Raw genomic sequence first — 25,981 nt, forward strand, 5'->3', positions numbered from 1 at the left:
ATTAGTATTAGAAATAAAAAAAGTAAAATTAAAGAATTTAGTAGAATGTCCTATTGATAAATTGGACATTTTAGTTTTAACGAAATCCGCTACGAGCCATCACCTACTACATTTCGGGTAGGGATCCTTCGTTCAGTCATCCGAAATTTCCGTTGAGAGTAACATCAATATGGAGAACAAGAGATCACGGCGATAATGTGGTAAGCGTTGGAGATAAAAAAATGTACAAAGATTGGCTAATTATATCTGTAATTAACGCTAATTCAAACTTTCATTAGGGATAACATCAATATGGAGATGAAAGACATGCTCATGGCAATAACGTGGCAATCGTTGGAGACCGAAAAAGATCGTAAGGAGCGAAAGACGCACAAAGATTGACTGATCGAACAAGAATCCTGTTATTCGAAGCTAATAATCCTTTGTGGCACGAGTCAACGGTGAGCTAAACATTATTTTTCAGTAGTGTAATTCGATATTGAATAGACTTATCTATAACCTAATTTGAGAATTAATTTCGAATGATTTTTACACCTCTGAGCGAATTTGTAATTAACGTTAATTCACTTTTGTTAGGGATAACATCAATATGGAGATGGAGGACATGTTCATGGCAATAACGTGGCAAGCGTTGGAGAACGAAAAAACCGTAAGAAGCGGAAGATGCACAAAAATTGGCTGATCAAACAGGATTTCAGTTATTCGAAGCTAATGATCCTTCGTGGCACGAGTTAACGGTGAGCTAAACATTATTTTTTAGTAGTATAACTCTCATACTTCTGAGCGAATCCGTAATTAATGAAAATTTACCGTATAATTCGCTAATTTTATTCGTAATCTATTTCGCAAAGAGTTCAATCGTTTCCAACTCAAGAGCAGCCGCCGTCATATTCTCTCAGAGAGAATTAAAGTATGTACGAGTGTTTGCAGCCCTTTTTTTTAGAATTATTGAAAACACAGGAATAAATTGCAAGGAAACGCGATTGTACCTGCGTGGTAGCGAACATTATAGTATTCCCACTTGCGACAAAGTTCTCGTGTGGATGACGCGTCGTTGTCGACGCGCTCTCGGGGGTTACGGACGCGCGCGCCGAAGGGAGGCTGGAGGTCGCAACAGGGAGTCCCTGAAGGGGAGAGACCGACCCGTCGCCGCGTGTCGGCGTCGCGGCGTCAGTATGCGGTCGCGCATTCCACGCGGGAACACCTGTTTGCTCCGTCGGCGGCGGCTGCATCGACTCGTGTGCTGTACGATCGCGCTTATTATCAGTTCACGGGGGAAGGAACGGAAGCGATAGAGGGTGGGCGAGAAAAAAAAGGAGAGATACGCAGAAAGGGGCATCTTCGGTCTTGGAGAGACTAAAGGGAGGAAACAGAGAGAGCACTTAACGCACAATCACCGCCAAGTAAATAATGAACGAAGCGCTTTGTTTTAGAAAGGACAGCACGCGACGGAAATGGCTCTCCTCTACGTGTAGATTGTTAATCGCGCACGAATAAGCATAATCAATTTTGCAAACGGATGAATAGCGACTTCAATGCTTGACGCGGGAACGTCGGATGAAGCGCGGGATAAAAATGTTGATTATTGCGCTAATAACGTTAATTACATTGCTCTGCGACATCATATTTCCGTGTCCTTTCTAAAACAATCGATTCGTGAAATATATTCCACTCTTTTTCTTTAAACGCATACACGTATTGATTTTATGTTTGACATTCTCTTCAATAATAGTCCTGATTAATTTAAATTAATTTGTTTAACAAATTTGCGTGTTAGTTGTAATAGAGTCGATAAGCTCTATTGTCCTAGATGATTGGATATCCCATTATATAATAACTGCTAAATTGCATTTCCACAACCCTTACAAAATTGATAACACAGCATAACGTATATAATATTATAACATAACTTAATGCAAATTAAGCTATTAATGTTAAAAAAGTAAAATCGAAATTTGATTTTACCATTAATTTTTTTTTTAATCTTGCAAAGTCTAATCAAATGAATTTTGTTATAATACATAATAATTACAAAAAAAAAGAAAAAATATGTAGGCATATATATTTATATATATGTATAAGCTTTTTTACTAAGGAATTAAGTTTTCTGGCTTAAGTGCTTTCTCTCTGGGGCCAGAAATACAAAGTAGGAAAAGGTGGAGATGTAGAAGACGGGAACGACAAAGAGAAACAGAGAAAGGACGAAGTCCGCGAGGTTTCCACCACGTGTCCCTCGTTCTTCTCGATTGTACACGCGTAAGAACATTTTTCTCTATTATGAGTCCGCACACGAGCTCCCCGATGTGCATCTTTATCGCGGAGGCAGACTCCGTTTGGATGTCCCCTTTGCACAACACACTTCGGCCTATTGGTGGTTGTCGCGCAAGAGTTTGAGATCGATTTAACCCTTGAACTTTAATTAGACAATTTCATCTTAAAGCCATTGCCCGAATTATTTTAATCGCCGCAGCGTGATTTTCAACCACTCGAGTATTTAATGAAAACGTATTCGTAAATTTGAAATTTCCATTAATTACAATGACGTCGATTTCGGCTTGTTTGAGATAACATTTTCGAAGTGCGACATCAACCATTTGCCATGTGTCAAATTTTCAATTGCACTTTTATATTATCGATGAGCAGTTCAACTCGATATTACGCAGTCCGCGTTCGGTACCCTGAAATTTTGATTTGGTGTTACACCAGTGGGTCGATCAGCATTAAACCCTTTTAATCCCGGATGAATAATTTTAGTATGATATAAACGTGACCAATTCATTCTGTAACCTCTTTATTATATGTGTAATACGAAATCGGTGCTCCGTCAATGCATCAATGTTTAACATTATTGACAATTTAATGCATGCTTCATATGTTAATGCAATGGATTCCCTAGCTGGTATTATTCGCATACGTTGTGCATACATTTAACGTTACTGTCGTAAAGTTTTTTTTTTTTTTTAGTAATAAAATAGACTGAGAGAATGTTTATACGTATGTATGCGCCAGGAAATTACAAAATATAATATTAGAGAGAAGTTTAAAAATAACAAAGGTTACTACAATAGAATAATAATGCATTGCGATGAGCCACGTAATATCATGAAATTTATACATAAAATTGGATAACATTTCCGAGAAAGAGAGAGACCATATCTAGCTGTATACATTTTTATATCATTGTTCCCGTAATATTTGTAATACGGATGGCAGCGAATTTATCACGTTCGAATGCTTGCTGCAACCTTATAACTTAGATTTCGCTGGTCCAGAAGTTCATGAAAAGTCAGGGCGCTTCGGAAAACCGTGATTGTGTCTCAGGAAAGCCTTTTTACAGACGCGATCGGGATCGCGGAAGTTCGCGAAATGTCTCGACTTTATTCGCTCTGACAAGCGTAATGTACGCTATTAAGAACGTTGTTGTGAGATCTCGCTCCGTCGGGGACCTTTTAGAGACGCTCGTGTCAACGTCGCCTAGCTAACCGTGCTTAACTAAGTTTACGTGTCCGAGAAGCGCAGGCAGGAATAAATCCGCCGTACGAGCCGCTCATATCGCCGTAATCAACAAGCTCGCTAAAACGGATCGTCGATTTTGCATTACGTACGATTAGAGAACAGAGCGATCGACTCGCGCGATCCAAAAACACGTATCACAGGCTACATCTCGCGTTAAAATTAAAATTTCGCTCGACCTCTCAATTTACATCGAACAATTCTTTCGCAATTACACCCTTTCGAACTGCACCCGCAGCTTTTTTCGCAGAATACTTTCATATTATACTTTTAGAAATTATATCATACATTTTTGAATAAATTACACCGTGTTGTTTTATAAATTTGACCGTGCGCGTTACGGTATCTTTATGTAACAGAAACATACGATAATTAGTTTCATAAATATATTTTGCCGTAACAAGATTTCATTAGTGGAGCTTAATTAACTTGGCAAATTGAAAAGGAATTTTAATAGACTTTTCGTGAAATGCGATATGCAAAATAACGGGCCTTCACCGTGTTTAGAGAAAAATGGAGAGGACTGTCGGCGCTCGGTGTCTATTCGCGCGAACAAATGTCGCGCTATTGATCCGGCTAAATTCCGTTTAACCGCTAATTAGCCGCCAACGAATTCTTCTCTCTCCCGATGCCACATGCTCCGGCGATTCCCGTCTCGCAGCGGCCGGCCTTGCCGTTATTTTCGTTATCGATATTGTGACGTCGTTATCATTTGCGTGCCGCACGGCCGAAGTCTGCGGCGGCTGACGGAGCGGAAGTGATAACGTCAGAACCATTCGATCGTCCGCGAACTATCGGCCATGGCTATCGATAAACCGACGTACCGGTGGATATCAACAAGTTGCGCGGACGTGCCGGAAGCATTTGTCCTTTTGCACCTGATAGTCATCGATTTCTCAAAAGAGAGAACGTTCCGTGATAAACGACAGACACGCCGCTGCAAATCATATGCGAGCTCTTCGGCTCTACTTGAAAACTTGAACTGTTTAATTCCAACCCTTTGTTTAATAAAAAAAATTTTTTTTTTAAGTTTTACAGTCTTTTAAAGCCACTCTGGACGTTTGAATCTTTCCGCGATATTCATTTCAGTCTGTTAGGATGCTAATTTTTACCACGGGAGTTTTTTATGCTAGCTGAAGATCGTTCAATAATTGGCGCGTTAATTTCTCGCTCGTACAGCCTCGCGCGTATCGAGGGGTGGATTAAACTGTCTTCAAGAAAACCGTTTTTCTTGAGCGCCAAGGATGCCCGTTCGTTCCGCGCTATTTTAAACGGAACGTGTCGAGTTATAATGCATCTTGATTCCCACCCATTCATATTCATAATCCATTAAATTGGATTAATAGCATGCACGGCATCGACGACTGGGCGTGTCCTTGAGAAAACAGGATGCGCTTGCAATTAGTCATGTATGATATTTGCATTCCCGACCGCTCGGAGGAGGAGCTCGCCGCGTAAAAGTTTCGTCGTTTTCCCTCCCTCAAAAGATACCTTAACGTGATTTTATGAATGTTCCACGCGCGTGAAACTTGAGAGAAAAAAAAAAAAAAAAAAAAAATCTCAGTTGCTCGACATAATTTTATCGACGTGTATCAATACTTCGAAACTGGAACAGCCAACGTCATTTGTTGGCGTGGGCGTAAAATGGAAAACCTATAATATGTCTCTCGACACGGCAGATTTCCTTCCCGTATCTTTAAATCACGCGATGATTAATTGTATTACACCATGGGCTTTCGACGCAGACGTATTAATTCTATCTAAATGGAGATCGTTCTCCCTTCTGCTTCTTTAAAATTAAAATGTACCTTCTCGATTAACGCGATTTGTAGAGTTCGCCGATTCTAATTTAATCCGATTTAATTAAGTCCGTCGAACGATCATTTTGCTGCAAATACGTTTCTCCAGTTAGACGAGCGCTGAAATATTAATATATGAACAATGAGTTTAATATAATTCCTTTTTTTTTCTTTTTTTTTTCTCACCGCTCATAGATTGTCGATTCCGTTCGAACTGAGTCAATACACGTTCTGGACCTATGCGAATCCAATCGCTAATTGAGCTCTAACATACGCAGCATCGATATTGTCAATGGACCAATTCATCGAGCAATTAATTAATTGATATGCACCGCTGAGCTTCTGCTCCGCGCATGTACTATGCTTGGTAAAGGGTTACTGCCAGCTTCGGACGGAATAAAATATTGAGTTTAATCGCTTTTTGCGCCATTTGTTTCACGATGCGTGCAAAGCAAACTAATTTCCACTCGTATAATTGCAACATATAAAAAATAAGAAATTCCATCCTTTCAAAGTTTGGTCATTATATAATATCAAGCAAACTGTAAATACAATCTCCCTGTTTTAGATTGGTGTCTCTCTCTTTTTTTCATTAATTAATGATGAATATAATTACATGTATATTACTGACTACGTTAACTACATTTAGGAATTTAAACACTTGTAATGAATTAATCGGTATAGTCTTAATTTTTTTTTTAAGACGCGTTCTCCTATTTTTAAATTGTTAGTACCTTTACTATTCTATTTCTTTTTGGTCGGTGGTATTTTTGTGCGCCGGAAACGCCTTAAATAGGATTCTGCTTTTTAGTCTCACTGACTCTCTACTACGACATTAGACTTAAAAGCCACTTAGGTACACTCGACAACAACTTGCAGGCGAACTTGCAGTGGACAAATACTTTTCTATAGTGTTTCAATTTTTTTTAATGACAACGCGCTGCTTCTAGTACGCGTTTCGTACAATTATAACTAATTACAATTTTTTTTATTTTATTTAACACCATGTACTTCAAAGTTATCGTAATGATAGAAAAGATTGATTTAAAAAAATTCTTTAAATGTTCTCTTTGTGTTCAAATATTTTTTATTCAAGTCACGAATCGTCGAATGACGGTTGTTCTTCACCAAAAAGTTGATCGCTAGAATTATAAAGGGTGGGACTTTTAATACCAAGATTTTTTTTTTTTATTTGATGATAAAGTCGTAAAAACGCGTGTTTAGCGAACAGGCGTATTGTAGAAGGCATTTCCCTTTAAAAAACCGCGACAGCGACGACCGAAAGTGGTGGCCACTTTGATCGTCGTCGCGCTCGCAGGCCGGACGATTGCGGACCGTCGTCGAATTATTGTTGTAGTAGTCGTCATTGAGAGAGATTTTTATGGTGGCCCCTACCACGCGCATGCACCTTTATGTCGCTGACTGAATGGACAGGGCGAGCACCGACTGCCGGCTCCTCTATGAGATAATAGGCCCGCGAGGCCGTGCCCGTGCCATTCAGGCCCCGACCCAGGCAACCGATTCGGGATTGAATCGTGAGAGAGAGAACGAGAAACGAGAGGCGAGGGCGGACATCGCCGCTGCGGCTCGCAGTCATGCTCACCATACAGAACGAGTGAGTACACATCGCTTTCCGGAAGCGCGCACGGATACTGTCGTTCTCTCCCAGTGGGGGGGAAAGCGGGGGATGGGCGATCGGGCACCCTTTCGTCGCTGGCGAACAGTGGAGCCGCGCGGCCCGATGCTCCAAGCGATCGTGCGCGGGGGATGAAAGCCTGGACCGACCCCCTAGCCGATGCCGGGCTGTCGATAAGGCTTCTATCGACAATTGGAACATTTTCATTTGCACGTCGTCCCTTTAAATTGTCACGCGCCGCAATAAACTTCGTCCTCTGTCGCAAACGCGTTAATTGATCCAGCCTCGAGACATCGCGCGTTTATTTAAAAGATAAAAAAAAAGGGGGAAAAAATTGCGTCGCGAGGGAGAAGTGAGGACCGCGCGGAAATCGTTTCGTTCGACCGTACCCCGCTTTTCCAGATCGCGCATCCCGGATAGACATCCGCGATGCCGGCCCCACGGGCAAGCTTTGCCGCTGCTTCCTGGAGGACCCAGGGCTTCCTCGAGCTTGTTAATGGCTGCATAGAGTGTTGATTCGCTGCATAGAGTGAGTACGCCTACTTCGAGAGTACGTGCGGGATGCTGCGTCATGCACGATCGCGACGGGCGCGTTTATCTCCCCTTTTACAAGCACCCAGCCACCGCACGTGCGTTATGCGCTTTTAAACTGCGATTGTACGCGACATTACACCAGCCCGAATTGGCTTTATCGAATTTCCTTTCCCAACGGAGCCTTTGACGAGATCGCTCGCTGTGGATTTCGCGGGTTGCGAACGGACGGAGGCGAGTAACCCTCCCCGAAAGTGAGTTCCCGGTTAATGGAGCTCTACTTATTTTCCCTTGACTTCTTAGAGAGAAGCTTCGCTTCGGCCGACGTGTAATTTTATTTAAAGTAGAGAATCGATAGTTCACGGTGAACCGGCTCTCTTATATTTTCGTTAGCAATGAGTCGATCTCGATTAATCGCCTCGGAGGCTTTCGCAGATGAAAGCTGGGCTCTCTCCGGCGACACACGCATCGCCGTTTTTGAGGGGCTTTGTACTGTAAATAGCGTTAAGCTCTGCTCGTGCTCCCGGTGAGCTTCGGCTTTACCGTAATCAGTACAAACTAGGCGCTTTAGACGTTTTGCTGTATACGAATGTTGCATACAAATACGGCTTATTGTCTTAAGCCTCCGTGCCTTTCCGCGCAAAGCAAACGGGAGTATCACGGTGATACGCGGGGATAATTAAGTTCCGTAGCGTTAGATTTCTGATGAAGTAACGTTCGGCGTTAACGCTAATAATTTGCGCGCAGAAAGGCTTAATTAATCCTCCTTGATTGGGACGCTGCTTTTGGAAGTTGCTACTGTCAAACAAATGTGCTTCATAGTGTTTCCGTAGTTTTCTAATGCCGAGAAATCAGCTTCGTTCGATTTAAGCTTGTATTTCAAAAATAGAATGTAATTGTACCGAAGTTTAACGTAACTTAATTAATCGATTAATGTACGTGACATGGATTCATTTTATTTAACTCTTATTACATGCACCGCATTGGAAATAATTAACCTTTAATTTTCGCCACTTCGAGCCGGCCGTGTCGATTGACTTAGAGGTATGCAAAAGAGAATGCAAATTCGAAAGAGCCAATGAAATTGTCAGGAATACCCGCTTTGTAATCGCATCGCATTCCTCCGTTACGTTCACTTCAGCATTAAATTTTATTCCCAACGATCATGTGACGTCCCAGATTGTTGCGCGTACAGAGCGAGGGATAGAGGAAAGGGTGTTTTGAAAGTTCTTGTCGCATTCAATTAATTTGTAATTCTCCCCCGGGTCGATCGGTCGCGAAGGGTGCAGTCTTTATTTCCTAGAAGAGCCGCACTCCGAAGCGTCGCGGGCTCATAAAAAAATAAGCCGTCATTTGGTTCTTGGAAGAATGGGGGATTTATAAGGGCGCGGTGGTTTCCGCGTTCTCAGGAAACAAGGATAAGGGCGGCGAACGTCGCCGTCAGCATCCTAATCTTCCCTCTCGGACGTCTTCTGTCGGATTTCCGGCTGCTCGGCTCGTTAACAGCACAAATGCGATCTCTGCGTCGCCGGGAATGCTTCCACGATGTTTCAGGATGTTGGCCGACGCGAAACACGAGAACACATTTACCGTGGAATTGAGCCCTGTGCACACAGTGTTCAACGGCGACGACTCACCCACACGTGTGCCGTGTCCGCGTGTTCGCAGCCTTTAAAGTATCGTAAAGTGTAACGTTGATGTAACTCAGTGATGCCCGGAGTTTCGCCGACGTCGCTCCACGTACCGTACACCCACTCGTTAATGTTAAACTATCGCTAACTGCGAGAGGAACGATATAAGATAAACTGGAATAAAAAATTTAATTGGGAGAGAGATGTTTTATTTTAATATTAGTTCTATTTTAATATTAATTTTAATATTAATTTTAATATTAATTTTATAATTTAAGAGGGGCGTACGAGAGATCGGCGGAATTTAAAATAAATCGCATGGCTTTATCGTGAAACAAAGGGCATCATCGATAATGCAATGTAACACACAAAGCTAGAGAGAGAGAGAGAGAGAGAGAGAGAGAGACGAAGACGCACTGCTGCAATTAACTGTCTGCGGGGTGGCCACCCTTCTGTTTCCACCCCTTACTAGCAAGGCAAGCGGTGATGACACGCCATTAGATTATGCATCAACGTTGTTGTAGTGCAGTTTATTACCGTGTTGCTATGCACGAAGGCGAAAGGTAGAGCAAAGATGTACTTTGTGTGCAACGTATCACGACGCCTTCGCTCGAGAGAATTAGTGGCTTCTGTAGATTTTTTTTTAAACCCGAATACACAATATTCTAAAACTCCACAGAAATTCTAATATTCAAGAGATAAGAAGAAAAATAATTAGGAGAAATTTCCTTCGAATTTTCATTCGAAAAGTTCCAAAAATCTGAACGCACGAATAAATCAGAAATAAATACATAACTTAATTAGAAATTGAACAATCTTTTTCTGCTTAAAAATCGGAATTAATTGAACCGTTAAAAAGCTGTACAAACTAATGAAGGGATGAAGGGATCTGTAGGGTGTATCAATCATTTTCGACGACGTATCCAACAACCCGCTTTTTTTTTCATTCCGATGAGATTCGAATATCATGGCGCCTACCTCGCTCTCGTTCCTCAACGACAGTGATTCCCTTTCGTCTGACGAGTGGAGAAAAGTATCAGCAGGTTATTAATTTCTTCTTCTTAATGTATAGGCGCGCGTACAAAATCAAGCGCTATTCAGGAGAACAATTTCGTTCTCGACGGTACACAGCTTTTGACTTTGCCACCTTCGAGTTGGACATCAAAGGCTCGCCGCGATGTCGGAAACTCGCTTGCTTAACCCTTTCTTCTCACTTTATCTCTGGCTTTTCGCCGTCTCCTATGAATTCTGCAGATAACGAGGCAATGGATGAAACGGAACGCAAACCGCGCGAGTCCCTTTATTTTATATCACCGGGAACTTTCCTCACCGTATGAACTCCAGGCTCCCGCTGCGTAACGATTACGCGGCCGGGCGAGACGTCTCGATTTAACAGTGGAATGAAATTGATCTATCCGCGGCAACGAAATTGATCTACTTCGACCCGCAGCTCCCAGCTCGCTCGCCGAGGAGTTCCTCTCGCAAGGATAATTGGGATGGAAATTAAAATTTCGCGCGAACAAAGCGAGACGAAACTTCTCGTTTACATTCGGTCTGCAGGCGCGTTTTACTTTGTTTTACCGCTCGTTATCCCGAAACGGACTTTGTGGATTAATCAACTCCGGGCGTTTATTAAAAGCCCGGCCGCCGAAGCGCGACCTGATTTTTCATAAGTGGTGAATTCTTATCCGCCATGATTTCCAACGGACGTGAACGGATGCTGGATACTGCTGTTCTTGTTTTACTCCTCTTCAAAGCTCGATAACGCAGAAAAATAGGGTGCAGGGACAAAGAGAGAATACCGCTCCAGTTGTTAAAAGAAGCAGGGGCAAAGGAAAAGGAAAGGAGAATTACGTAGACATTTGCGTGGTGTTTTCTGTTATCGAGCTCGAATTGCATCCCCCAAGTTCGCAATTGCTTTGAACGGAGGAAAACTCCCTTTCCTTTTTTTTTCTTTTTTATTTTTTTTTTATTTTTTATTTTTTACGACGCAGTCGACTAGGGCGCGTTTCTATTCCCGCGTCGCGTTTAATTACGAAGGCCCGCCGGGCCGGTTTGTTATCCGCCAGCTTGCCGTTATTATCGCGATTGCGAAAGTTCGAACGTGCGAGGCGACGCATCGCCGACAAATCGGAAATAAAAGCCCGCCTCTCGAACAATTTCACCGGAGCAATTCCGCGACGCACAATCGAGCTGATAATGGATTTTTAATCGAATTCCCCGTGGCTTCTGAATTCCAATTACGCGACGATTACATTTGACGCATCTAAATCGTTAAATTGTTCCGTTTCCGGGCTTTCCTGGAGTGATAGTCTCCCGACTATTGAATTATCAAACTAATTGCATGGATTCTCGGGCTTGTTAACTTTCTCCTGGTCTAAAATCTTCAATCCCTGCGCCGCAAGAGTCCAGGGGTATTCCAAAAATCATTAAATTTAAAAGCTCGCGAGAATTTCCTCGTAGAATAGCTAAATTCCGACTTTGGATCTCTCGTCCTCAAATAATTAAATCTCCATTTATTTCGTAATCGTGCCTGTCATTGTGCTTGTATTTGCTGTTGCATCTCGATAACTAATTTTTGAATATTTCCCTTGTGTGTGCGCATGTTGACCGTGCATGTTCGCCTACGGCGATAATTTTTCGCGGACTCGAAAAAAAAATTAACTAACAGCTTGATTTCGACGGCGGTTTTTTCAGTATGTCGCCGCGCAACGGTTCCTGCGTGGCGGAAGTGAGTTCCGTGAGGAGCCTCTCGTCGGACGATGTTTCAGGAGCCAAAGCGAACCGGAAGAAATCGTGCTGGGCTCGCGCGACCGATCCGGCACACCGTCGCGGCCGGCGCATCCAGTTGCTGCAGATGTTAGTGCTGCCCTTCATACCGATCCTCGCCCTAATCGTGCAGACCGCGAACACCCTCCACGACATCTTAATCTACCGCCAGGAAGTGTCCGACATAGAGACGCAGGTAAGAAAATTAAGTCGCGGTCGGCTATTTTCGTCCTTATTTTTGTAATCTTCCCCGGTTTTCAAAGTTTCTTCTACTTTACGAGTTCGAAAAGTGCAGTTTATATTCACACAATATGTTTATATTCACACCCGCTATCTGGGCTTAAAATACCGCCCGCAAAGTTCTTCAAAGAGTCTATACATAAAAAGTAATTTTATCCGACAGTATCGCCGCGTCTCCTCTATATATTCCACATGAGTTTCGCGGATATTCTCCAATTTTACAAACTAGCCTAGTTCACCGTTTGCCTGAAGTAGCGGACGAAAAGCGCTCGCCTGAGTTGCGTCCTAATTATGTAAAGAGCGCAATTAGGCTGGGCTGATATAATTCACCGGTGATCGATCGACGACGGCGGTTCGTTTGAGGGTAACGAGAGGATGAACAAATACACCACACCTACGCGCCTTCACGTCCGCGAATAGCGTCGTGCGACACAATTGAGTCGTTTTTCTGAAGTGCGAGCCTCGCGTTTGTAATTTCCTCTTTATTTCAGTCGAAAGAAGCGGAAAATATGCGATTTTAAATGGAATCCAAGAATAAGAACGCGAAATTCAATTAATAAGGCGCTGTAGGGAGCTTTCGGACAAATTTTGCGCTTAAATCCCTTTTCCAATTTCAGGGGGAACTCTAAAAAAAGACTATTGTTATGTTATAATCAAGGACGCCGTAATAACGTGTACAGACAACGCGGAGGGGGGAAGGAAAAAGAAATTTCAATAATATTCTCCGCTAAGAGCGCGATAAAATCTAACGTAATTCATGCCGGGAGAGTAAATAAGCGAGTCTGTTTGTTCGTTTTACGAGATCGAAGTGCAAACTCGGTTCCCCCTTTGATCGCGGCATGCGATCACAATTTCGCGATCGAGCGATAGAGGCATCAGTCCATCCGGCCATCACAGAGACGCGGATGAATGCAGCGGAACGATTTCGCCCTTTTCCCTACGCGGGCGAGGGAGGGAATCCGCAGGGCCAGGGGCTGTTGTTAATGAAAACGTCGGGCGCCCGTTGGAAATCGCGTTCGATTCGATTTCCGATCCGAGCGGTGTCCGACGCGATACAAGAAATTACGTTACAGCCGTTCTCGCGCGAGACGAGCCGGCTATTTTTATTTTATTCTCTCACGCACGTTCGGATTATCGACTCGCGTATACACACCGCCGCCATCGTCGCCCTTTTGCTACTCCGAAGCGAGGTGCGCTTACAAGGGATGATGAAATAAAATAAGAAGAGAGCTAGACGAAGCGAGGGGACAGTGACGTAACGATGTTTAGTTTGCCGCCGTGGAGAAAACACGCCTAAGAATAGCGAAATTTTAATTTATAAAATTCCCTTTTATCACCGAAACAGAATTTTTTTTTTAATTTTTTTTTTTTTTAAGTAAAATATCGTCGCTTGAATTTACATACATGAATTTTAAATGCGCGAGGAGAGCGCGTGGAAAACACCGGGCAAAATTTGATCGATCATAAAGCGCGAACTGTATTCTTAACTGTAAATTATTATCGCGTTATTCTTTCTCGTCGAGGGGAAAGAAAAAAAAAAATTTCCACCACTTCGCCTAATCGCCCTGTCCACAAGGATATTAGACACGACCCTCTTGGGAGCGAAGGGTGGATCAAATCGAAATTCATCGCGATGGGGTGTTGGCCGCGGGAACAACGGTCTTCGATCTCGAGTTACTTGTTTGACGAGTGTCGTAAGAATGGTCGCTATTGTCGGCGATGTCACATATACGTATGTTTGCGATCGTACTCGCGTTTCTCTACGACCGACAAGCGTTTCACACACCTTCCGACGTACCCCGCTCTCTCTGACACACCCCCGACAATTCAACGCGAGAAGCTTGGAAATTTCCCCCCTCTTCCTTTTTTTAGCTCGGTAAAATTTGGAATACGACCCTACGTTGTTTTAATTTTTTTTTTTAAATAGAACTAAAAGAAACCATGCGCGCGCTACTTTTTAAAAGATTCCAATTACAAACTACAAAAAAGAAAATTATACGACTTACCAATCTGCATGAACTTCAGCGGAGTTGTAGAGTTCTGCCGGTGACTGTAACATAATATGGAAAATATTAATGTAGACGTGCCAGTATATTAGTTAAAAAAATTAATAAAAAAAGGTAAAAGTTTTTTTTAATAAAGATTTTATTAAAAAAAATTTATGCTTACCTAAAAGTTGCTCCGCCGATGCAGGACGCCCGTCCCGGGCCTGTTCCTCCTCTCAGATGGGACGTGTCGAGTCATCCCTCCGCGCACTGGACACTCACGAACGCGCCCGATAAATTACTGTCACAAAAATTAATTAATTCGCATGACTAAGTCCACGACACTCCCGTTACAAAATTTTTATATAAAAGAATGACGTCCGAATACTTTGCGGAACTCCCGAAGCGACCGACGAACCGGCTGCGGTTCGTATTCGCATAGTTTCGGCGTGCGACACTTTTCGGCGGAGTGTTGGTTAAGATGTTCTGTAACAAATAAATAAAAAAAAATTAAATTGTAGAGATCTCAATAATGATTTAGAAAAAAAAGATTTTACGCGCTTCTAATTTTTTAACTAAATACCACAAAATTGAGTTCTAAAAACAGCAAAGATAAAAAAACAAAAAAGTTACATTTTATTAATAAAAATGACGAAAATTAAACGTGCTGCGTTACAAGTAAGTAACGCAGTTGCGCACGCTTCACGTTTCTTTCACGTTCTTTTAAAATTAACATTTGAGAATTTTGATTGTATAATTAATTACTAGCTACAAATGATTATTAAAACAAGCTCACGTTCGTTCTGGCTTTACGTTTCTTCGGCAACTTTGCCGAGACCTCGTCAGAACAGGGACGATAAACAAAACGAAACAACTTTTGACCTAGCTCGAGATGCCAGGCTCGTTCGGCTTGAAAAGTTCGTGGCACGCCGGCAGAGCCGGGGATTATTCCGCTGTACACGAGCGCTTTATTGGCAAAGAGCAAGTTTAGCGAGAGAGAACTTTCTATTATAGTTTGTCAGTTCGCGGAGTCGCTGAGTCCCCGGCGAAAGATTTTCGCCTGATGACTCCGGCGAGAGTTCTTGCCTAGGAAAATCGACGGTGTAACGTCCACGGCGCTTCAGTGGGACACTTAATTGCGATTGCTGTGCAATTTGCAACCATGATAATAATTATCTGGGATCGTAAAGCGATTTTACCGCCAGCGCCGCTAATGCAATATCGCTTGTCGCCGCGAGCCGGTAGATTGGAATGAAAACAAGGACACGCTCTTAGACTGATGAGATCCCTTAATGACCGTCGATACGCGACCGACAACTTGTAAGAGATCCCTCCCGACGCGGCAGAGATTTATGACGCTCGAGCCAAGTTGTCGAAGTCGAAAAATCTACCAGACGGTTCAGGTCGCGGATTATCGAGGGTTTTTGAGAGCGAACGTTCGTTATACATCGATGGGTTTTTATGAAACGGAATATTTGTGCATGGCAAAACGCACGAGAAATAACATAGCAGAACGGTTTATTTTAAATCACGAACGCAGATGTAGATCGAGGAAAAGCTGCTACGTATCGATGAAAAAGATACTTCTTTTCTTGGAGACGATCGCGAGTTCCGAGAGTGGTAACGCTATCTTCCAGGGACTTGAGACTTAGAGTGGCCACTCGATGCATGTTCCACAAAAGCTCGCTTGAAGCCAGTCGCTCGTTCTTTTCGTGTGTTACAATTAGCCCCGTGTGATAGAAATTCCGGGAGAGCCGTCACTTCGAAAGCAATTAAAATGTCCGGTACACTGAAAAAATATCCGACGTGTCAGAACATTTTTTTTTTTTCTTAACCGGTTAACCGTTTATTATTTTTAGGTAATTATTTTTATAATATTTGTGTTTTTTTTTTCGGAAAAATTAAATCGACGGTAAACGCGCTGCCGACAATCAGTTCACAATTGCGATGGTGACAATTGCAGGTGACGATAGCGACGGATCTGGGCAAAATGGTCACCAGAATGCAGCTGGAAAGATCCGAAGTGGCTTTTTTCATTTACACCAACGGCAACACGCTGAGGTATGCGTTACCAATTATTTTTTCTGCCTTCGCTGCATGTATTTTTATTGAAAACAAAATGCGACAACTGCCCTATTTTATTTTCAAATCTGTTTGCTGGGAATATCAGCCGCCCTCAGTTAGAGAACGGTGCGATTTATTTTCTGCTCTAATTCGCCCTTTTCCACCTCGTACAATTATCGGCCGATCGGGGAATGTTCGAAAGTCCCGTTGATCCGACCATGTGATCGTGCCGCAGCGGCGAAATACAAAATCTTTTTCTCGATCACGCGCGAAGAAGTGCTGTCCATTGCATTTCACGTGATGAAAACGAATGGCTCTCACGAGCCTCGCAATCGGGACGAAACGCACTGATGCGACACGTTTCAGCAAAGGAAACGCTTCACGGAATACCGAAGTAGTCGTCCGGAAAGTTTTACGAATCAATTAAAGGAAAAGATATATGACCTTTTACCCAGAATACACAGTTTAAACTTCTCGTGACTGTTAACAATTTAAATTAAAACGACGTTAACGCGCAACATATTCGTCTGTTATTTTTGTGTGCTTTTAACGTATAATTTTCTCGCCTGATACACTTAGTGGATGCCGATCGAATGAATTACTCCGCCTCCCTAATTCACTTTACTCTATGCAACTAGGTCGAACTTGACGCAGAGATTCGCTATAACCGATCAAGATCTCCACAACATGAGCACGTGGCCGCTGGTGTCTGTACCCAGGGATGAAAGCAAGACGCAAACGTACGACGTGGTGAGCAAGGAAGCCTTCCAGGCACGCCTCGAGGATTTCAGGTAAACCGAATCGATCCGCTTGACCAGAAGGTCGTCTCCGTGACACAAAAGCGGCCGGCAACCGTGAAATTGCGCCCGCAAAATTCTGACCTTAGCTCGTTAAACTAATCGACCGACCCGCTCGAGTGAATTTCGCTCAGTTAGGCGAGACAAGTGGAAAACTCGAGGCTCAGCGAACGACGAGATCCGTCGAAATTGGAAACTTCTACGGAGTCGGGATTTTTAATTTTACCAAAATAATCGTCATTTTTTTTTGTTATTATTCTTATTCATTATTTATTGGAGAATCTCTCCGGACGCGGGGGAGTGGTTTGTTGGAGAAAAAGAAGCAACAAAGTGCGAAAAGTTAGGGTTAAAATTCCGCATTACGTATAACTCGTACACGGGAATGGTATACCTCGTGCGCGGGCAATCTTTACCTAATTAACTTAAGAGGCTGCACGCGCGCGGGAGAGCTGAGTGTGCCTTGCAGTAATTATATCGTGCCGGTGTGGGAGGCGGCGCTCTTCGCAAGGCGTAATTATTAGGACAAATTGCGGCGCCTCGGGTGGTATCGCTTTGAGCGCCGGTAACCGGGCGGTTAATTCTCGTGTTGGCTTTTACCCCTTTTCCGCCGCCAGCCACCCGCTGGTATGGAAAGTTACGGCGGAAGCCCCGAGCCGTTCCCTCGAGCCCTCGTCTCGACACTTGTTGAATTTCCATTCAGAGAACGAGTGGGGAATTCTCCTCTCTTTCGCCTTTTCTCTCTTTTCCCCGGGACCACCTGCAAATACTCAGACGTGGAGCCGTATCTCCGCGAGTGGCGGCAGCTGATATCTGATCGAAGAAAGCTCGAGGAACGCCGACAAAAGCGACGGCTTCGGAAAAGAAGCTAATTAATCCATTATGAATTATTATATCTTAACGTTTAATTTGTTAATTATCGTTAACGAAATATCAACGAATTATGCAAATTGATTTACGCGAACTGCGGAAGTGATGAACTCGATTTAGGTAGCGATGCTGGGACAATTCAAAAGCTTCCCGCGATTATTCGATTATTCTTCTTATTTTCTATGTACAGAAGTATTGGAGTTTCCGAGCGTAGATAGCGATTCGATAATAGAAAGCGGCGCACCGACGAGTGATATTTCATCGTTAATGCTTGCCGCACGTAGCAGAGGGAGAAACCACCCTGCGGCGGCGAGGCGGTGAGAAAGGGGCTGGTATATCAAGTGGTACATCTCGAGACGTAAGATAACGCGATACGACGAGAACGTCGCGGTCGGTCTCTGTGTATTTTCTCGTGACGGGAAGTAGAACGGGGACGAAAAAGGAAAACTGACCGTCCCGCGCCCTCGACGTATCGATAGCGGGAGAAACGAGATATAATTTCCTATTGACCCCATAAAAAGGAACTGCGACATGTGGAAATGCGGTATTTTTTATGCCCTTCCGCGTGGAAGACGAGAGTCGCTCCGATATATATATTTTTTTTTACGCAAAAACCGCGCAACCCTTTTCTCTTTATTTTCTATTGGGTTGGGGGCGGCGGTTGCGTTGTCAGAAAAAAAAGAAACACCCTTTTAACGAGACGAAGTTGTCGAAGCGGCAGACTGTGGCGGGGAAAAAAAATTCATTATTTTTAATTAGGGTCTTAGGGGTTTTAATTAGAATAAAGCGACGCCGTGTTTTTCACCCAATAGCGCGATCGGCGTTCTCTTCGCGGAAATATCGCGCGGCTGCATTGACAAGCGAAATGTGGCAGCTTTTGGGGCTGCAGGCGCGTTTTGCGAAAGGTTTCGCTTTGACGATTGAAGAGCCCGGGGTCTTTTGACGTTGAAAATTTCTCGGGAAAATTTCTCGGCGAGCTGCATTCTACATTTCGGTGGCATTTAAACGGCGATAAATGCGGCGAAAACCCTGGCAGGTTTTTCAAGCGTTTTGATACGGCTCAAATCCCGTCATTAATATAAAATAACAAGTAAACTATCGATGCAAGCGCTTCTTAATGGGAGCTTTGATCCGTGATCTTCTTCAAAAAAATTCCGTCGCGCGCGGTTGGTGCTCGTTTACCTACCAGGCTCGACGATTTAATTAACGTAATTTCGGGACGGCCGGGGGAATTTAATCGGAAACGCTCTCGCACACATCTGTCGATTAATCTTTCTCTCCTGTCGTCTAATTATACATGTGTGGCGGAGGGTCAAAAGGCGTGGCAAAGACGAGCGAGTGCACATGCTTTTATAATAGTCCCCCGGAGTGTCTCATTCGACTTGTCGCATCGATCGGCTATAAAAATATTTAACCCCCAACCACCCTCCGTGCCACCTCGCAAAATCGAATGCGAATACCACCGACGATCTTTTCAGCTGGTAGCACCAACGATCAGGGGGTGCTCTCTTGGAGCACTTCGCGAATATTGCCTCCGCACAATATGGCAATTTGCGATGCCAGTAAGCCAGAACGAAAAACACTACCGACGTGAGATGAAAGATTTAGCTCTGCGAATTTTTGAACTTTTAACTTACATTGATTACGCAATAATTGTGGGCTTTCTTGATCGGTTACGAAACGCGTTACGTAAACTGCAGAAGTAATGGCTTCTTTACTTACATTTTTTTTTTTCCTCTCCTTTTCGTGGGTTCCGTTTTTCCATCTTGCTCGATTGAGTGAGTCCCATTTTGCATGTGCGAGCACGACGGAATCGGGCCGATTTCCATGCGCGCTCGTGGCAATATTTATAAAAGGCACGTTTTTCATTCCGGCGAAGCGAAAACGGCGAGTGCGAGCCCCGGTAGGCACGTACGTCCGATAAATCGATGAAACGATAAAGTATCGATATGGAAAGGCTGGCTGCGCACACCCGGTCGCCGATGGGCATGAAGACACAGAATATTTTGTACGAGGCCACCCGCACTCTTGTTTTTTTTTTTTTTTTCGTCGTTTCTCTTTCCCTTTTCTATCGATGCGACAATGTGCGAGCTGATCGTAACCCGTGTCTCGAAATTGTGCCGCAGACTTCAATTTCGGCCCGATTTTATCCGCGCGGCGTAATTGCGAAATACCTCGACCGTACTTTCGTACCTTCAACTTGCCGATTGGGAAACATGAATGCGCGAATGTTATCGAGCATCGCGAAAGGTCACAACGCGGAGATGAAAACATATTTCGAAATTATCAGAGCATCCCCGATTGTCGAACGCGAAAAATCGGTGTCAGCGTTTATTATTCCAGGTCCGAGAAGGTGATTTTCGATAACGTGAAATAGTCGACCAGGTTTTCGCCGTTCTACTACTTCAGCTTATTAAAAAACAGCTGACGTACCAGTCTTTATTAAAGATAGTTTATTAAAAGACCAGCTTTTCGCCGAGAGCGATTTGTGAGCCTCGATTTCTGAAATGGAAACGGTGTCTGTTTCGCAAAGGATGTCCTCGTATCGACATCCACAGAAGACGTATTTCCGCCGGTCGAACGGGGAGGAACGGGAGTAATAAGGAAGAGACCCGCGGCGGTTATCATACGACCACGTGGCGCATTTATGTCATCCTGTGATACAGCCGATAGATAACAAGCCGCTAACAATCCTTCGACTTCCTGGGCGAAGCTCGCGGAAAAACGGTGGGAAATCTTGCGGGCTGATCGATGCGGAAAGCCGCGGCGGAATTCATCTGGACCTTCCTCTCATTATCATGCTCTCTGTGGAATTTTTATTTTATGATAGTTAAAGGAGACCTTCCTCTAAAATTTCGAAACGCGTCTGTTTGTTTATTAAAAAAAATATTTAAAAAAAACGGATTTTTGCTTCCGTTCTCGACGCGTCTCTTCGCAATCTAATATACCGCCACTGCGATGACAATTGAATTTTTTTTTCGTCGTCTAATCGCCGCGTTATTACTCGCGCTGAGATTATTCTTACGCATCTTCCTTCCTGGCGCATAAGAGTAGTCAGAAGAACGTAATAAAGCTGTCTGTCTGTTCATAAAGTCGTCTTTCTCCCCGTATTATTGCATCTCCCTCGTTCTCGTACATTCCCTCTGCCTCTCTCCGGCTCACCCTCCCTTTTGTTCTCTCTCTTCCTCTCTCTCTCGTTCTCTTTATGAGCAATGGAAGAGGTCGTCACACATGAGCGCGCGAACGCCCATTTGGAGCAATAGACAGTATTTTTAGACTCTTGTCTTTCTCTCTCTCTCTTCTCTTCTGACTTTCTCTCTTTTCATGCATCTTCTCCACTCGTCTATCTCTCATTATCCCTCGTTTTTTTCTTTCCTTCTTCAAGCGCACACCTTGCCTGCCTTTCTCTCTTCCTTCGTCGCCTGTTCACGGTTAAATCTCGTCGCGTTCAACGTTGCGCACCGATCAAGCCCCTTGTAACAAATGCGAAGGTCTACGTCGTCGGTGTCATTATCGACCAACATCCCGCCACGTGCAAATCGTCCAAGGTGGCTCGCACCTATCCGGAGGATCGTACGCGGTCTTTTTTTAGATCACCACCTCTCGGACGGGGGCGAAATTGTCTTTAGATGAAGGAGAGGACAGAGGGTGAGGGCGATGGAATATTTAAGCCGAGCGTATTTAAAAAATTGCCCGTTCATTAGAAACATATGATTTTAAACTGCCGAATGTCACGATTGTGCATAAATCTCCCTTGTTCGTTTTTCACAGGCAGAAAATAAGTTCGGAGGAGAGCAGCATCTCCGAGGTGATGGCGTGGTACACGAGCGTAAACGCCGCTATGCTGGACCACCTGACTAACCAGATCAAGGAGACGGACAACAGCGGGGTGTGGAGGTAAGAGGCTCCTAGAATGGGCGACGGAGACAATACTCTTCGGATGAAAGCGCGAGAATTCGTGCAATCCTTGGATTCACGGGATTCTTGCGTTTCAGGTATCTAATAGCTTTCAAGAATCTCTTGCGGAGCATCGAGAGCCTCGGCATCGCTTCCGTGGAGGGGATTAATTATTTCGGCCGAGGTCTCCTTTTCGGGGATAACTACATCAATTATGTACGACACGAGGCGCTGGGCCGCGACCTGCTGAACGCCGCTTTAACGTACGTGCCTTCTTTGAAGAAGTTCTACGACGAGCTCACGCGCACCATGCCCGAGTACGACAAGATCAAGGCAAGGTAAAACGTTTCTTGCGATCCCGCTCTTCAAGTCTCGCGCGGAAATGTCTGAAGAAAATTATTGGTCTTGTGTGCTCATTTCCTGTGATATAAAATACCTCGGCAAGAGAGAAAAAAAAATTGCTCGGTACAAGACGTACCCAATATGATTTAGTTGACGTTTGCAGATAGAATTTATTTATTCCCGAAGAAATTTTAAAATGTTCGATATGCAATGATCGAGAGATGATGGATACTCTAAATTTTAATTTAAAAAAATGATACATACTTTTTATGAGGATACTTGTAGATTATTCTCCGCTATTTTCGCGTGAGAGAGTGAAGCAGAGTCCCGGGCAATTTGATAATTCAGAGCGAGTGATTCGCGAAGGCACTTTTATGAGCGTCGACGGCGTAACAGGTCGATGATAGATTACGGCAATAAGATAGCAGGCGGACACGACGAAATGCACGAATAAACGTTTTGCATTCTTTCTGCAGGCGGAATGAGATATTGCGGAATCAGAAGAGGGAGCCGAGCGTGGACGATGCAATCGCTTACTTCGACTCGATGGCCACTTACATCGACGAGCTGCGTAAGCTACAGCGGGAATTGCGTCACATGATAAGGTAGCGAGTTTTCATAATGGAATTGTCTCTTTAGTCCGTCCCAACAGGACTCGTAAATAACGGGAGATTCATCCAAAACTATCCACGTGAAACGGATACACGGGACACTCGGTAATTGCCACCGTAATTGAGAAAGTATCGATTTCTCGCTCCGCGGGGTGGACCATTTTGCAAGAGAAACCTTTCTTTAGAAACCGCTCGATGTGTGATTAAATGCAATTTATTTTAAATGCGGACGATCCGAAGTCCCAGCTATAATGTACGCTTTATAGTGTTTATTGTTAATGGCGCTTTATATAATTTTTTTATCACGATTTTATATTACGTTGGTAAAGTATTGACCGTCATGCGATATTACTTTCTCTAGGGACTACGTCAATTCGACGCTGCAAGATGCGAGCAACAAGGAAGTCGCGGGAATCGCGATCGTTGTTCTGGTCCTGGTGGTGTCTCCCATCATCATCATACTGATGCGCAACGCGGTCGCCACCATTCAGGTTTGCGCTCAGCGATTCAAAGCCGTCGATTTGATTTCCTTTCATGCTCACACGCGGACTCTCTTTCATACACACGTGACACTTGCAGTAATTTATATACAAGGCGTAACACGAACTGCAATTTTCCTCGTGAACTTTTTAGAAAACTCACTTTTGAAAGAACTTTCAAGTTTTTTTTACCGTTCGGTGAAATTCGTTTTCAATTTGCAACACGTTTTTTTTTGTACCGCTATTTATCAATATTAACTTTATTCGTTTTCTCGAACGCAAAACTGACGTGAAGGGTTTTGAGAAGTTTTCTCGACTGTGCGTTAATCACTTCGTATCGCGACGAATTCTACTCGATTCCGAGCTCTCGAGGTCGTCGACGAATAAACGTCGCGTCGTGTGACTGACGTCTCAATGGGAAATCAGTTGTTGAAGTCTAGGTCGCGATGAGAGAAGTTTTAGCCTCTAAACAAAATCGTTTTCCATTACCTGTAAAGCTTTCGTTCTAAAGGAGAAATTAATGAGTGATATTAATCCATTAGTTAAAAAGATTTTTAACGTTTCTTATAAAGTCCACATTTATTTTTTAATGCTAAAGCAATCAATTATTTATTTTAATACGTTTAATTTACTAATGTACGCTGATTACAGATGTATGCTGCAAATTTGGCTCAGAAGGCCCGTGAACTTAAACGCGAGAAAAGAAAGAGTGATACGCTGCTTTTCCAAATGCTTCCACCCAGCGTCGCCCAGCAGCTAAAGCAAACTCAACAGGTCAGTCAAAAGTTATTCTGAATAATTGTTTCGCAAATATTTTAAGTAATTTAAAGAATTTAATATCTCAGTTTTTCTGAAAATATCTCTTGGCAAACAAATAAATTTTTGGACAGAAAATTCTTTAATCGTCGAACTCTGTCGTTGAGCATATTTCAATTTAAACCTATCTCTCGGCTCGCGCTTGCTCAACAAGATTAATCGTGAAAACAAGTTTTTTCCATTACCTGTAATTTATTCGGTCGTTGTAATCGAGAAAATTCATAAATTTTTTTCATTTGTCAGGTGCCGGCGGAGTATTACGAGGCGGTGACCGTCTACTTCAGCGACATAGTCGGTTTCACAGAGATCGCCGCGGAGAACACGCCCCTTGAGGTGCGTCCTTGCCCGATCTGATGGGAAATGACCGATCGATCCTGAATTTCCGAATTACGGGAAAGTTCCATCGAGCGATGCTCCTGCCTGTTGCCGCGTTAATGAAATTGCACGCATTCCGCATGAATTTCCACGGAACGCAAGGATTATCCGAATTAGATGCGCAGCGGTGACCGATCATCCATCATTTCCCTAAATATCACTCTCGTCATTTCCATTATCTGTCATTATTGCCGTCGTTTATCTGATTACTCACGTTAATTAGTTGGATCTGTTTGCGATTGCACTCAGCTATATTTAAGCACGGAATATGATAGACGATTAAATATATTATACGATTCGCGTTCGATGCATTATTACAAAACGCGGACTAAAATTATATTTCTTCTAGGTGGTGACTTTCCTTAACTCGATCTATAAGCTGTTCGACGCGCGTATCGAGTGCTACGACGTCTACAAAGTGGAGACCATTGGAGACTCCTACATGGTCGCTTCCGGTTTGCCTGTTAGAAATGGTAAAAGTACGAAGCTCTCCCCCCAATTCCACGTGTTGTCTTGCATGTTCGATGTCGACACATCCCGTCTTCTTCGTGCACATAAGTTCGTCATTTTTTAAACGAGTCAACGCGCTTCTTTTGCGTTTTTCGGTGCTTGTTTTCTTTTTCGATTTCGTTCAATGAATCTTTCGTGCTTTTCTTAGGTGATAAGCACGTGTCCGAGATCGCCACCATGGCCTTGGATCTTCTGGCGGCTTCGTCCGTATTCCAGGTGCCAAAACGTCCTGGAGAACGACTGCAAATACGAAGCGGGGCTCACACCGGGCCAGTTGTAGCTGGGATTGTTGGCAGCAAAATGCCTCGCTATTGTCTCTTCGGTGATACTGTGAACACCGCGAGTCGCATGGAATCAACCGGCGAAGGTGAGTAACGAAAATATTTTAAAAATTATGTTCAACATTAGCCCGTTTCTACACGTAAGTTTTCAGAATAAGTTAAGTTAAACCATCTATTTAATTTTTCAATTTTATCTCCTACTTTTTTGCATGTTAATTTTTTTATTAATTAATTATCTACGCTATTCTATTCAAGCTCTGCGAATTCATATCAGCTTGGAGATGAAGAAAGCTCTCGACGCGGTGGGCGGCTTCAAAATTGAACACCGTGGCCTGGTCGACGTAAAGGTATCTTAATCGTTTATATATTAATACATAATTAATTTTTTATCAAAGAGTTTTGGATGATTTTTCTTTCGGCGTATGTTTTATCTCCGCTTTTTCTCAGGGAAAGGGCCTCATGGACACGTACTGGCTGGAGTGTAAGGATGGTGGTATCGCGCGCGCCGCTGAGCTCGATCTACCATCGTTCTTCGAAGACGTGCGACCGGTCTTCATGCGACGCCTACGCGAGGAAGGTACTCTCTGATGCGAACCATATTCTCGCCGGGACCTTTGGTACCTAAACCGGCGCCCAAACCCGTGTATCGTCCGGTTGTCTCAGCCGAACTTGATCGATCATTTGAAGCGACCGGGCCAGGGTCGCAAGAACCGGCTGTCTCACCCGAATCTACACATTACTCCCGTCAGAGTCCCGCCGCAATCGCAGTCAAGCATAGAGTCCCAGGACTCGGGCACCTACGAATGCACCCGCTCGACCACTCCGTGTCCACCGAGCT

General features: G+C 43.7%; 1 protein-coding gene across 6 annotated transcripts; it reads left to right on the top strand.

Annotated features, from left to right (window-relative positions):
• Positions 1–54: 54 nt before the first annotated feature.
• LOC139113488 (uncharacterized) lies at positions 55–25,731 on the top strand. Of its 6 annotated transcripts, XM_070674698.1 has the most exons (16): positions 55–200; positions 279–440; positions 577–737; positions 11,808–12,075; positions 16,068–16,165; positions 16,807–16,959; positions 21,604–21,729; positions 21,828–22,067; positions 22,548–22,676; positions 23,044–23,173; positions 23,813–23,935; positions 24,221–24,310; positions 24,702–24,831; positions 25,011–25,229; positions 25,399–25,490; positions 25,591–25,731. In XM_070674698.1, exons 4-16 carry the CDS (start codon positions 11,809–11,811, stop codon positions 25,729–25,731), a joined length of 1,938 nt encoding a protein of 645 aa, XP_070530799.1. In that variant the 5' UTR covers positions 55–200; positions 279–440; positions 577–737; position 11,808. The 6 variants fall into 6 exon arrangements, with proteins under 6 accessions (XP_070530799.1, XP_070530796.1, XP_070530798.1 ...); XM_070674695.1 differs by lacking the exons at positions 55–200; positions 279–440; positions 577–737 and adding exons at positions 760–2,256; positions 6,670–6,927; XM_070674697.1 differs by lacking the exons at positions 55–200; positions 279–440; positions 577–737 and adding exons at positions 760–2,256; positions 6,670–6,927 and having other exon boundaries at positions 24,702–24,825.
• Positions 25,732–25,981: the final 250 nt, after the last annotated feature.

This window comes from Cardiocondyla obscurior, linkage group LG02 (genome assembly GCF_019399895.1).
Source record: "Cardiocondyla obscurior isolate alpha-2009 linkage group LG02, Cobs3.1, whole genome shotgun sequence".
NCBI lineage: Eukaryota > Metazoa > Arthropoda > Insecta > Hymenoptera > Formicidae > Cardiocondyla > Cardiocondyla obscurior.